Genomic DNA, 12,541 nt, shown 5'->3' with positions numbered 1-12,541 from the left:
AGCACTGCCCCAGGCTGGGGTTTGGTTTCTTGCGTGGTGTGATGGAGAAGTTCAGCTCATCCCCATGCCAGGGCAGGGAAGGACCACAGCCCCCCCTCCCTGTCCCCTGCGGGGCTGACTGCTGCCTGGGTGAGCTCTCCCCCTTTCCCCAGTTAGCTGGTTCGTCAGCTGCCCGCGCTATTAAATATCATTTAATTCAGGGAACTGGGATGCAGCCCTGGTTACAGGCTGGATTTGCTGATTCAGCAGGTTAAGAGAAAACCCTTTCCCTTATGGATGGAAGCGGGAGCTGGGCAGAGGGAGAGGAGATTTCGAGAGGGAGGTCCTTCGATGCCGGGGATTTCTGGCTGGTCGGGGCTGTGTGGTCCACGAGCTTGATCCCTGCTGCCGGTTGTCCCGTGCCCAGCGGCTGGAGAACCAGCGAGCTGGTGCTTTCAGATCCTCGAAGGCGTTTGCCCTGTCCATACGGCTCTAGGGATGGAGAGCATCAAGCGAAGGCAGCCCCGTGCATCCCACGTCCCACCACGTGCGGTGACATCCCCCCTCCAACACCCCCCCACCCTCACCCCACCCCGAGGCTGCCACTGCCTTCCCTGGGGCGGGGAGCCCGGATTTGTCTCTCTGATGCCTCAGTCAATGGCATCGATTGGGCTGGAGGGAAGAATCGATCGTAATTTGGTCGGAGGGCCCGGCGCCGGGTGCGAGAGGAGTAATTAGAGCAGCGGGGGCGGCGCAGGGCCGGCTGCCGCGAGGTTGGGGTGCTGGGGGGGCCACCAGAGCCCATCACCTGGGGAGGGACGGGTGGATGAACACTCCCTGGCAGCCAGGATGCCCTTCAGCACCCAAAGCCCCCCCGGGGCTGGCAGGAGCGAGGGGGTTTACACTGCTAAAGGCAGTTAGGAGTTTTCCTAGCGTGTTTTCCCTCTCTCTCACCGCTGGAGCAGCACCTCCAGCCCCAGGAAGAGATTTTCCCCAAACAGGGCAGAGGCTGGGTGCTGGGAGGTGCCTGCAAGGGGGGAACCTCGGGGACCCACTGCACTCCCCAAGGAGCAAGTGATGGGGGATCCCGGCGGGAGTCAGTTCTTGCTACAGGTGGGGAAAAATGGGAAAAATTTCCCTGTGGCCCAAGGAAATGGCACCAAAGAGCCCTGAGCTGGGCTGCAATGTCTGTGTGTGCCAAAGCTTTTCCCGGCTCTCCCATGCCCTTCTAGTCTGCCTGCAACTCGCTGGCAAATCCCACCCACACAGAGCAAGCCTGCTGCTTTCCCCAGCCCTGCCTTCGCAGGGGGCTGCGGTGAAATGGCCTTTCTGCTCTTCCCCAGCAAGAATTACGAGGCCATCTGGATTTCAAAGAGCAGCCAGGCAGCTGGTTTAATTGGAAATTGTTCCTTGCAGAAGGAAGGAGGGGGCTCATGTCTGAGGGACACCCCCAGCTTTGTCCTCCAGTGCTGTCCGTGGGGATGCTGGAGAACTGCATCCCGCCTGGGCCTCAGGGAATGTCTGCATGCAGCTTGGGAGAAAGCCGGGGGTGGTTTTCAGTGATGGGTGGGTGGAAGGGAAGGGAAAGGAGGATGTAAACTTGGGGAAAAGGTCAGGCATGCTATAAATAAGTGGCATCCGGGGAAAGAAATGTCAGTGTGCGGCAGTAGTGATACACCAGTGCCTGAGATGGGGAGGGAAATGGTTGTTGACTGGACGATCAAAGCCACGGGAATCGGGGCCAGGGCAGCAGCGGAGGGGGGGGTCTCCCTGAATTTGGTGGGTCAAAGCGTGGCTGTCGTGCTGCCTTGGGGGTGCTACTGCAGCCGAATGGGGTGGGGGCACGTGTCAGCCACAAGCCGCCCAGTTTCTCGGGTCCTGCTGCTGTCTGGTGGGGGGGAAAACAGGCTGGAGCGGAGGATTTCCAGCTGCTCCGCTCCCAGGACCATCCTCAGCCCTTTCATCAGCAAAGCTGGGTAGATGGGGGGGCCTTTACGTGGTCCTCCTGCCCGAGCTTGGAGCTGATGGGTCGGGAGGAGGATGCGAGAGAGGGGGTGAGCATCCTGGGGGGTTTGTTTTTGGGGATGGGAGGGATGTCGTGCTGCCCACGCTCTTGCCCCGCTTCGGGGCATCCCCTGGGGCTGTTGCCGCCCTTCCAGGGGAGCAAGGCGCGCTCCCCGGGGCTGATTGCACATTTGTCCCCAAAGCGGTTTGACTCGCCTAATCATCTTCCCTGGCAGCCCTCTGAATGCAAGGCTGATTGCTGCCTGGCGGGGAGGGAGCGTGGCGGGGGGGGGAAGCCGACTCGGGGCCAAGCCCAGCTGCGGGGAAGCGATGCCGGCAGCCGCCGCGCCGCTCCCCAGCCGGGCTGGCTCGCCGGGGTGGTTTCAGCCCCGCGTTGAGGACTAGCCAACTCGTCTCTCTAGTTTGTGCCAGTCTCAGCTGAAGGGACGGTCTTGGGAGGTGCGTGTCCTGGTGGTGCAGGACCCCCAGGTCCCCAGCAAAGACCTGGGGGGGGGGGAGGCTGTCACCTCTCTCCGTGATGACTGACAGCCTTGTGTCCCCTGGGAGTGCCACGGCAGGGCTGTAAAGGGGGTGATCTGGGAGGTCCCTGGGGCTGGAGGGGCATGGCTGGTCCCCCCCAGCAGGTTGGGCTCTGCCTGCTTCCCCCCGCCTCCGTGCAACCCCCCTCCCCCAGTTTGCTCCCTGCAACTCAGCTCCTGGGGGCTACTTGGCATGGCCATGGGGAAAGCGATCCTGCAGGTCTCCAGCTCTTCAGTTCTCGGGGGCCACCCTGAGACCCTGCTGAGCCGCCCCGGGGATGCTGGGTTTGAGGGAGGAGAAGCACAGTGGCTGGTGCAGCTCGGGCGGGGAGGTGCGAGGCTCTGGCCCCCCGCAGCCTCCGCCTGCTGCCCTCCGAACAAAGGCAGCTCTGAGCCTCCCCTGCCTCTTGGCACGTTACAAGAGAGCCCTTCTCTCCGGCAGAAAAAGCCCTTTCCAAGCCTGGCCCCTCCCCTTCCCCGGGCGGGCTGCAACCCCCTTCGCTGCCCTCCACCAGCCCTGCCTGGGTGGCTGGAGCCCAGCCTGGCACCCGTCCCCTTCCTGGGGTGCTGCGGGGTGCAGCTATGGAGGAGACCCCGACAGTCTTGTCCCCCTTCTGCAGCTGGGCCAGCACATGCTCTTGTTGCTGGGAATTTGGGGGGGGGGCAATGCTTGTGTGGCAGAGGGTCCTGCAGCCCAGTGCTCCCCACCTGGAACCAGCAAGAGTCTCGGGGGAGCTGGGCTTGGGGAAGCATCATCTGCATGGGGGGCTTGGCTCGGTGTGCTAGCCAACCCCCCCCCCCACACACACCGAATTAGGGGTGTCATTCAGAGCTGGGGTTGGGCTCTGGCCACCGGTACCGAGGAGCCCAGCATGCCCGGCTGCTGCAGGGAAGGGGGAAGAGCTCCTGCCGCTGGTAATTACCGGCGAGGTTGATGCCACATGATTCAGGGACGTCAGCAGAGTGTGTCACAGCTGATGACACGCTGCATGTGCAGGGGCTGGAAAGGATGCCGGGGCGAGAGGTTGGAGTACCAGGACAGCAGCGTCTGCCTCGCAGTGCTGAGCCAGCCTCGCCGCCCGACCTTCAGTGAGTCACCTCTCCTCCTCCCCAGCCTGCCCTAGCACCTTTCCAGCGGCCCGGCTTGTCCCTCTCCCTCCAGGAGCTCAGCTCTTCCACCAGGCAAGAGTTCTTCCCTGTGCCTCAGTTTCCCCACTGCAGGGGAGGTAATAGCTGAGCAGCTGCTGTGGGCCCCCCTCTCCACCACCTCCCCCCCCCCCCCCCCCCCCCCCCCGCAAGGAATATATGCACGCTCCTGGCTTTTTGGGGACGTTCTAGGGGAAGCCAAGACAAAGTGTCGTTACTCATGGCGATGACAGCGCCGATGACAAGTCCCCCAGCCCCCAGGAGCACGTGCTGTGCCCATGCTCCCCGTGCGGGGAGGTGTGTTCCCAGTGCCAGCGAGGCCCAGTGAGTAATGGGGTGGGCGGCAGTGCTGGGGTGCCGTGGGGGGGGGGTGGTGGTGGGGGGTGGGAGAGGCAGCGTGGTGCTGCCAGGTTGGAGGGAGGGGGCTGTAGTTGGTGGCAGCGAGCAGAGAACGCTCCAGCATCCTTTTAGGGCTAGGGGGACCGTCACCCTAAAGGAGTTTGGGGTGGTGGGGGGGGAGTGTGGGGTAATAAGATGGGGGGGGGGGCTACAGCACCAGCATGGGGACAGTGGTCCTTGTGCTGAGGGTGAGACAGGTCCCCAGAGGGGGGTCAGTGGCGCCTTGTTGCCCCTTCCCCGGGGGAGCAAATCCTGGAGGTGGTTGCTGTGGCTCCAGGGTTTCCCACCGCCCCCCCAGACAAGGTCCCTGGGAGCAGCGTCCCAAGGCTGAGCCCGATGGTGTTGGCTTCCCCTGGCCCGTGCTGGGACGGGGACGCCCTGCACCGCGGAGAGCCGTGGTTTGGCTGGAGAAGTAGGTGATAAGGATGGGGTATCGCGTTACGGGAGCCGGATCCTTCTTTGAGGTTAATAAGACAAGACAGACAATCGCTGCTGCTTGATCCAGGGAGTGCTGTGTGAGTGAGTCTATTAGTGGGCTGATGAGTAATCAGCTACATTGGAGACCTGCGAACGAGAGGAAAAAGTTGTTAACGTGACTCAACTGACCCCTCTCTGCAGAAGTTAGTGTGTCTTTTCTGAAACACCACAGGTGGATTATTCCACGACTTGGATGTGGAGCCGGGAAGGCATGGCAGGATGTTCCTCCTTGCTTGCCAGCCGGAGTCACGCGCCGGTGATGAGCCACCGGCGATGGGAGAGGGGACAGGGAAGGGACGAGCCTAACCCTGGCTCGGCGTGAGCCGAGCCCATCTGCCTGCTCATCCCTCAGTCACTCCGTCGAGGGGCTGTTTTAGTTTTCGCTGTGGCAGGCTCGCTGTGCACACAGCGACGCTGCAGGCTGGCTCAGCATTCCCATGCTCAGCTCCCGCATTTTCAGGGTTCCTGCGTGTCCCTGCCCCGAAGCCGTTTTCCTGGCTGCGGTGGCAGGGCTGGGGTGGGGGGGTCCCTTCTCCTGGTCCCCGTGCAGAGCCGGGAGGAGGTGACAGCTGGGTGATGTGGGATGCTGTGAGACACAGAGTCCCACTTTCTGAATGTGGGCCGTTGCCTCCCGAAGTGCAGGAGGCAGCTCTCCCGGGAGATCAGGTGTTGTGAGACTCGTGACTCCACCATGCAAATGCTGGAGGCTGTGAATAATCATGTACTTGTGCAGGGAGACTCAGCCCCGCGTGGGCTGGAGCATCCCGCGGCCAGGCGGGAGGCAGCTGAGTCCCAATCTCCTGGATCGCCGGCAGCGAGGGGCGAGGAGGAGAGCAACAGTGACCTGCACCCCAACAAACCCCATTTTCAGGTCATCCCCTCTCCAGTGACAAGTATTTTTGCTGCCCCATTTGAAGGCTGAGCCAAAACCTTGCTGCTCCGAGGGAAACCTCTGAATTTCCAGCCTGGACTTGCAGTTCATTCCTGCTTTTCTTGTGCTGATTACCCAAATCTAAACTTCTGTCCCTGATCCAGAGAGCCACATCCCAGGGAGCTGGCAGCAGGGCTCGACCAGGACTGCATCTCTCCCAGATGACCGTACGTGCCATGAGGAGAGCTGCATCCCCCGAGTCTCTTGCTCTTGTGCTAATCTGAGGACTCCTGCCTCATCTGTCAGAGTTTTCCAAAAAAACCCAAAAAGCAACGACATTTTTATCCCTCTTGTTAGGCAAAGCGGTAAATTTATCGCTGGGCAGTTGTCAAGTGACTCAGCTGTGCGTGGTGGGCTGCGCTCTCCGTGGCTGCGCATGGGGCAGGGGGCAAGGATGGTCTTACTGAGTCCTGCTCTGCAATGACTTTTTTCCCCTTCCCATCCCTTTTTTGCGGTGGGGAGGCCATGGAGACCCCCAGGCTGGTGGCACAGAAGATGGATACAGCTCAGGCCAGCGAAACGTCGCTGCCAGAGCTGCTGCCCCTCGGAAAGAGAAGGGATTCACCTGTGGGGTGGGAAGGTGCCAGGTTCAGGGTCCCCAGCATCCCACTGCCGTGCCCTGCGGGGACGGGGACGGGGCGTGCGTGGGGCTGGGGCGCGAGTGGCTTATTCAGCTCCGGCTCATTCCCCAGCAGCTCCCATCCCGGAGCGGAGGGCTCCTCCCACGTGGCGGGCAGAGGGTGGCCGTGGCCGAGGTCCGGGGTGCTCCTCGCCTTGCCGTGCTGCCTGCTGCCTTCACCCGCTCCCGGCTCTGCCACCGCAGACTGACGTGAAAGTACACGGAGTGCCCTGCTCATGTAAATAAACCCAGCTATAAATAGAGAGGGAGAGAAGTGTGAAAACAGTGGGGAATGGATTTCATAAAACCAGCAAATTAGTCTGGAGAAACAAGGGTGTGAACTGGCAGCCGTGTTCCAACCCAAGCCCATATTTCCAGTTTCTTGAGGGATGCTGAGGGGTCCCTGTGCTGTGCTTGGCGTGGGGAGGCACACACCGGGAGCGGGGCTGGGTCCTCCCCATCTACCGTGGGCTCCTGATGCCTCCTGGCTTGGGCTGTGTTAGCATGGTGCCTGTCATTATTTTCTTTTTTTCCTCTTTGAATTGTGGCAAAACCCATCTGAAGACCTGAAGATGATCTGGCTGGTGACATGGGCTCCACCTGCACCAGAATATATTGACTTCGTCCTGCTGGGTGCGGGTGGATGGAGCTCTGCCAGCCTCGGGCTTGCTCCCTCACAGGCGGTGGGTGATGGCTGGGATTTTTTGGGTGCTTTGAAGCTGGCAGGACCAAAGCTGGTAGGGTGCTGGACAAGGGACTGCTGCAAACCTGACTTTCAGGAAACAGGCTGCACCAACCCGGCTCGGCGTGCGATCCGGAGAGCAGCTTAAAGAGCAAAACCGCCCCAACGCGAGGGTCGTCCTTGGCTCTGCCAAACCCCGCCAACCCGCCTCGCAGATTTGCAAGCTTTCATTTCAGACCTCAGGATTAGGAGCTGAGTCAGACTTTTTAGGAGGGTCTCGGATTTTGCTGGGGAAGCAAACTGCCTGGGAGCTCGTGTGAGCTTGGGCTGGGCTGGGGGATGCGATCCGCCGGGCCGTGCCGACGCTCAGTAAGCGTAATCACGGGCAGGAGGTGTGGGATGCTCCTCAAACGCCTGCATCCTCTGCAAGGGTTGGGTTTTTGGGGGATTTTTTTTTTTTTTTTTTTTTCCCCTCTTTCCAGGACGTGCATGGGAAGAGGTGGGTAGATTAGCAGCTGCTCCAGCCTCTCCCCAGATACTCTCCCAGCAGTGTGGGCAAGGGGAAGACGGTGAATGCCGGGGACAAAATGTGTCCCCCTCTCTGTGTAAGCCTGTCCCCTCCCGAGCTGCCTGTCAACTTGGAGGAAGTTCAGTGGCTCATTTCTCTTGCCGGCACGCTGCTCGGGGGGCGAGCCCGGCTGTTTGCCCATCTGGCACGACCCCAAAGTGGCCCAGGGTGGCAGGGACAGATGGCACAGCTGATGTTGGTTGAGGTGATGCGGAGCTGGTGCAAGGAGCAGGTGGCTTAGCCCACGGGGGAGAGGTGACCCTGCGTGGGTGCAAAGTGGCACTAGGGTGTCCAGAGAGGTGGTGTGTGGCAGCAGGGACAGGTGGCAGAGCTGGGGACAGGGAGGTGGCACTGCAGGACACATCTGGGGATGGGAGGTGGTGCAGAGCTGGTGCAGGGGGGCACATCTGGGGACAGGGAAGTGACACTGAACTGGTTCAGGGGGCAGGGGGGTGACACTGAGCCAGTGCAGGGACATATCTGGGGACAGGGAGGTGACGCTGAGATGGTTCAGGGGGCGGGGGAGTGACTCTGAGCCGATGCAGGGACACATCTGGGGACAGGGAAGTGATACTAAACTGATGCAGGGACACATCTGGAGGCAGGGAGCTGATGCTGATCCACTGCAGGGGCACATCTGGGGACCAGGAGGTGACACTGAGCCAGCACAGGGACACTTCTGGGGCCAGGGGGGTGACACTGAACCGGTTCAGGGGGCCAGGACGTGACTCTGAGCCCGTGCAGACACATCTGGGGACAGGGAGATGACACTGAGCGGGCTTGGGGGGCAGGGGGGTGACACTGCGCCAGTTCAAGGGGCAGTGGGGTGACATTGAGCCAGTTCAGGAGGCACATCTGGGGGCCAGGAGGTGACACTGAGCCGGTTCAGGGGACAGCAGGGTGACTGAGCCGGTTCAGGGGACAGCAGGGTGACACTGAGCCGGTTCAGGGGGCAGTGGGGTGACACTGAGCCGGTTCAGGGGTCGGGGGGGGTGACACTGAGCCAGTTCAAGGGGCAGTGGGGTGACACTGAGCCGGTTCAGGGGGCAGCGGAGGAGTGACACTGAGCCAGTTCAGGGGACAGCAGGGTGACACTGAGCCGGTTCAGGGGGCTGGGGGGGTGACACTGAGCCACTTCAGGAGGCACATCTGGGGGCCGGGAGGTGACACTGAGCTGGTTCAGGGGGCAGTGGGGTGACGCTGAGCCGGTTCAGGGGGCTGGGGGGGTGACACTGAGCCGGTTCAAGGGGCAGTGGGGTGACACTGAGCCAGTTCAGGAGGCACATCTGGGGGCCGGGAGGTGACGCTGAGCCGGTTCAGGGGACAGCGGGGGGGGTGCCGCTGAGCCGGCGCAGCGGGCACATCCGCGGGCCGGGAGGTGCCGCTGAGCCGTGCCGGGGGTCACACCTGGGGGCAGGGGGGGTGCCGCCGTGCCGGGTCGGTGCGGGGGTGCCGGCGGGGAGGTGACCGGCCGGCGGAGGTGACCCCGCTCCGCCCGCCGCTCCCGGCAGTGCGCATGATACTGCGGCGCCGGGGGCCCGGCCCGCCCCGCGCGCCAACCCACCTTGAAACGGGCCCGGGCCGCTCCGCCGGGCCAATCACCGCCCACTCCGCCGGGGCGCGGCCAATGGGAGGCGGGCGGGGGCGGTGCCGAGCCGCTAAAGGGCGCAGGGCTAGGCTGCGCCGTGCGGCGGAGGGCAGGTGCGGCGCGGCGGCGGCGGCATGGGCGCGGGCATGGGCGCAGCGGCGGCGGGCGGCCGCCGGCCCTGAGCCGCCCCTCCGGCCCCGGGAGCCCCGGCCAGCCCTGCCCCGGCCCGGCCAGCCCTGCCCTGCCCCGGCCCGGCCAGCCCTGCCCCGGCCCGGCCAGCCCTGCCCCGGCCCGGCCAGCCCTGCCCCGGCCCGGCCAGCCCTGCCCCGGCCCGGCCAGCCCTGCCCCGGCCCGCCCCGCCCCGGCCGGGCCGAAGATGCTGCGCACCGGGGGCCGGTAGTACTATGATTTGGTATGTGGCCGCTTGGGTAGCAAGTGTGCTCGGCGCCCGCGGGCTGCCCGTCCAAGGTGAGTTTGGGGGGGGGGGGGGGGTGCTGCGGGCCGTGCTCCCCCCGGGGTGCCCCAAGGAAGGGGCCGCCGGGCTCTCCGGGGACGCCTCGCCGTGGCCCCCCCCCCCCTCGCTCTCCGCGGTGCACCGGCTGCGGGGCGGGGGGGGGGGGGGGTGCATGTGCATGCACGGGGTTGTGGGGGAGCTTGCACCGGGAGCGGGAGGGGGGGTGCTTGGCGGTCCCCTCCGCTGCCTGTGCAGGGCACCGAGCGCTGCCCGTGTCCCCCGGCGCCGCGGCTGCAGCTATTTCTTTATTCCCCGCTTCCCGAGGAAGAGGAGGGGGCGGTGGGGAGGCTGGGGGGGGGGGGGGGGGGGTTGGAGCAGGGAGCGCCCGGCGCATCTTCCTCAGGCGACCGGCGGTTTTGGCAGTGACCTCCCAGAGGGCAGCGGCTGGAAGCCGGGAAGTTTGGGAGGCGGGAGGGTGGTGTGCGACGGGTCCCTGCTCCGGGGCTTGGAAATTCCCTTGGGGAGCAGGCGGCCGGGTGCGAGTCCTTGCGGGGGGCACCCCTGGGTGGGTGCGGGGCCCCCGGCCAGGGCTGGGGTGCGGGCGAGGGGGGGGGGGGGGGGCAAGCGTTTCTCGTTCCCCTCCTTTTTTCTCCCAGCCTGGGGGAAGCAGCAGGCAGCGGCTTCCTTTGCCCTTCCCTGCAAGGGTAGCCCACTGGGCAAGGAGAAATGCTAAAGGAGTTCAGTGCTTTCCCCTGTGCCCGTGCCCTCCTGGCTGCGGGTTTGGGGGTGACTTTCCCCCCTCTCCCCACCCTCTTTCCCTCCCCCTCCACTGCAGGCTGGCTGCTGCGCCGGGGTAAACTGAGGCACAGGGTTTTCCAAGGTCAGGAGGGAGACAGCGGCGGGGAATAACCCTGATTTTCCTGCTCTGGCTTCTTTTCCTTCAGCGGCCAGCCCCCTTCCTTTCTTCCCCCCCCGTGCCCCCCCGCCAGCCATCGCTGCAGGTGGAAGGGGAGCTGCCCGCCGCTGGTGCAGCCACCATCTCCCATCGCTGCCGCCGGTACCTCACCGGGCACGGGCTGGTCCCTGCGCCCCGGGTGTCACCGAGCCCTTCCCGCGGGGATGCGGTGGCCGCCGGCAGCGAGCGATGATGCCTGGCTGGCAGCCTCCGCCGCTCCCCTCCCCGCGGTGCGGGGGAACGCCGCCTCGGCGGGCGCGGGTGGGCTGGGGGGTGTGTGTGGGGGGGGCACCTCGGCACACCGCAGCCCCCGCTGCATCCCGGCTCCCCTCCAGCGCAGGGGGTCCCATCTGCACCCCATCACGGTCCCTCGGCACCCCTGCCTGGCAGCTGGCTCCTTGGAAGCAAGGATTTGGGGGGGGGGGGGGGTTTGGGGGGTGTGTGTGTGTGGTGGTGTCAGGATGTGGCCGTCCTTTTGGGGGGACGGGGCCCCCTCTTGCTGTGGAGCAGCAGCCGGCTGCTGCCTGCCTGAAATGCATCCTGCGGCGTGGCGAGGCGGTGGTTTGCAGCAGCGGTTTGTGGAGGGCTCCTCTGCCTGGGAGAGGAGCAGAGCGGCGAGATCGGCGCTTGGGAACTCGGAAATACCCTGCAGCCACATGGATGGGGCTCCCGAACGGGGGGTGGGGGGGTGTGTGTGTGCTTGGGTGGGTGGGTGGCGGGGACCCCCCGGCTGTGGGGGTGCTGCGTGTACGGAGCGGCGTGTACGTGATGAATGAGCATGCCGCGAGTAATGCGTGGGTGGGTGCCGGGCGTAGTGGGCGTTGCGGGCCGGCACAGCCCCCCACGGGAGGGCTGCGTGGGGACAGGGAGCCCACAGGACTCGCCCTGGCTGCTGCAGCCCCTTGTCCCCAGCACCGTCCCCTCCTCGGGGTGGGGTGGGGTGGGCTGTCCACCTGCATCGCTTGGGGACAGGGCTGGGGCTCGCCATGCGCTAGGACTTCTCCCCTGGCCGTGGCCTTCCTCCCCACGCTGCCTCCTCCTCCTCGCAGAGCCAGGCTGAGGAGTGGCGGCGCTGGCCCTGGGCAACCCCCTTGCCTGGCCCGGTTCTCCGAGGGCTTTCCAGGCGTTAATCGGCTCAGAGAGGGAAGGAGGGTGCGTTATCCCCTCTCACGGCATGGGGGGGAGGAGAGCCGGGCTGCGACCGCGCGGGGAGTGGGTGTTGGAGGAGGGATCCGGCCTCTTGGCGTTCCCGGCGGTGCCGTGACACCGAGGGGTTTTTCCTCCCTCTTCCCACGGGCGTGCTGCGTCACGGCAAGCGGGGATGCTGGTGGATTCGGCAGGCGCGGTTTGCGGAGGGAGGATTCGGCTTCGCCAGCCCCGGGCGAGGGCTCCCGTCGAAGAGGTTCCCCCCGGACGCCGCGGCGGTGACCTTGGCTGCTCGGAGCGGCTCGCCGTGGCCGTGCCGGCGCTGCATCCCCTGCTCGCTCCCGGCGCAGAGCTGTTGCACGCGAGGGCTCGTGCCTCTTCGGCTGTGGAGGGGTTTGGACCAGTAGCCATCGACTTTGGCACATGTGGCTTTGGCCCCACTCTCCTCTGGCAAGGGGATGGTTTGGCAGCGGGAGCGGCCAAGAGGGTTGGCCCAGCTCCTGTTTTCATCCTTTCCCAGAGGATTTCTGCTCCTCTGGACCTGTTGGATGGGTGCGCAGAGGGCAGGGAGGGATGTGCGTGTCTCGGTCGTTGCCCTGGCTTGCCCGGAGGGTTTTTGCGGTGATGCTTTCCCGACTCGATTGCGTTTCGACTTGGAAGATGGAGCTTTGCTGGCGACGGGTGGACCCTGCAAGTTCCTCTCCGGAGCTGCGCCAGGATGGGTTAGCTCCCATTCACCTCCAGTCCTGTTTTGGAGGTCGTGGCTTCCCGCTGGAAGAGAAGCCCTGCAGATGGGCGAGACAGGGGGTCCAGCCCCGTGCCGTGGCGATGGAAGAGTCCTTCCCTCTCCCTTCCCCTGCGGTAGGCATCTCCCGAGCTGGGGGCCGCGAGCGACCAGCTGGCCTTTGGAAAAACAACTCCCTTCCTCCCGCTTCACGATGGAGAGGCTGGCGTTGGTGGGAGGGCTGCCTGAGCCAGGAACAGCGTGATTCAGGAGCTGCTGGCGGGCAGCTCGGAGCGCTGCCTGCATCCCCGTTACCGGTCGGAGGGCTCT

General features: G+C 64.9%; 1 protein-coding gene across 7 annotated transcripts in view; it reads left to right on the top strand.

The window, feature by feature from the left end:
- Positions 1 to 9,254: 9,254 nt before the first annotated feature.
- Positions 9,255 to 12,541, top strand: part of IGSF9B (immunoglobulin superfamily member 9B) — a 43,478-nt gene continuing 40,191 nt past the window's right edge. For all 7 annotated transcript variants that reach the window (XM_042800570.1, XM_042800569.1, XM_042800568.1 and 4 more), the window contains exon 1: positions 9,255 to 9,400. In XM_042800570.1, the coding sequence (XP_042656504.1) occupies positions 9,337 to 9,400 (64 nt within the window). In that variant the 5' untranslated portion in view covers positions 9,255 to 9,336. The remainder of the gene's footprint in view (positions 9,401 to 12,541) is intronic.

This window comes from Tyto alba, unplaced genomic scaffold (genome assembly GCF_018691265.1).
Source record: "Tyto alba isolate M040663 unplaced genomic scaffold, T.alba_DEE_v4.0 Super-Scaffold_32, whole genome shotgun sequence".
NCBI lineage: Eukaryota > Metazoa > Chordata > Aves > Strigiformes > Tytonidae > Tyto > Tyto alba.
This window is presented reverse-complemented; position numbering and strand designations above follow the sequence as displayed.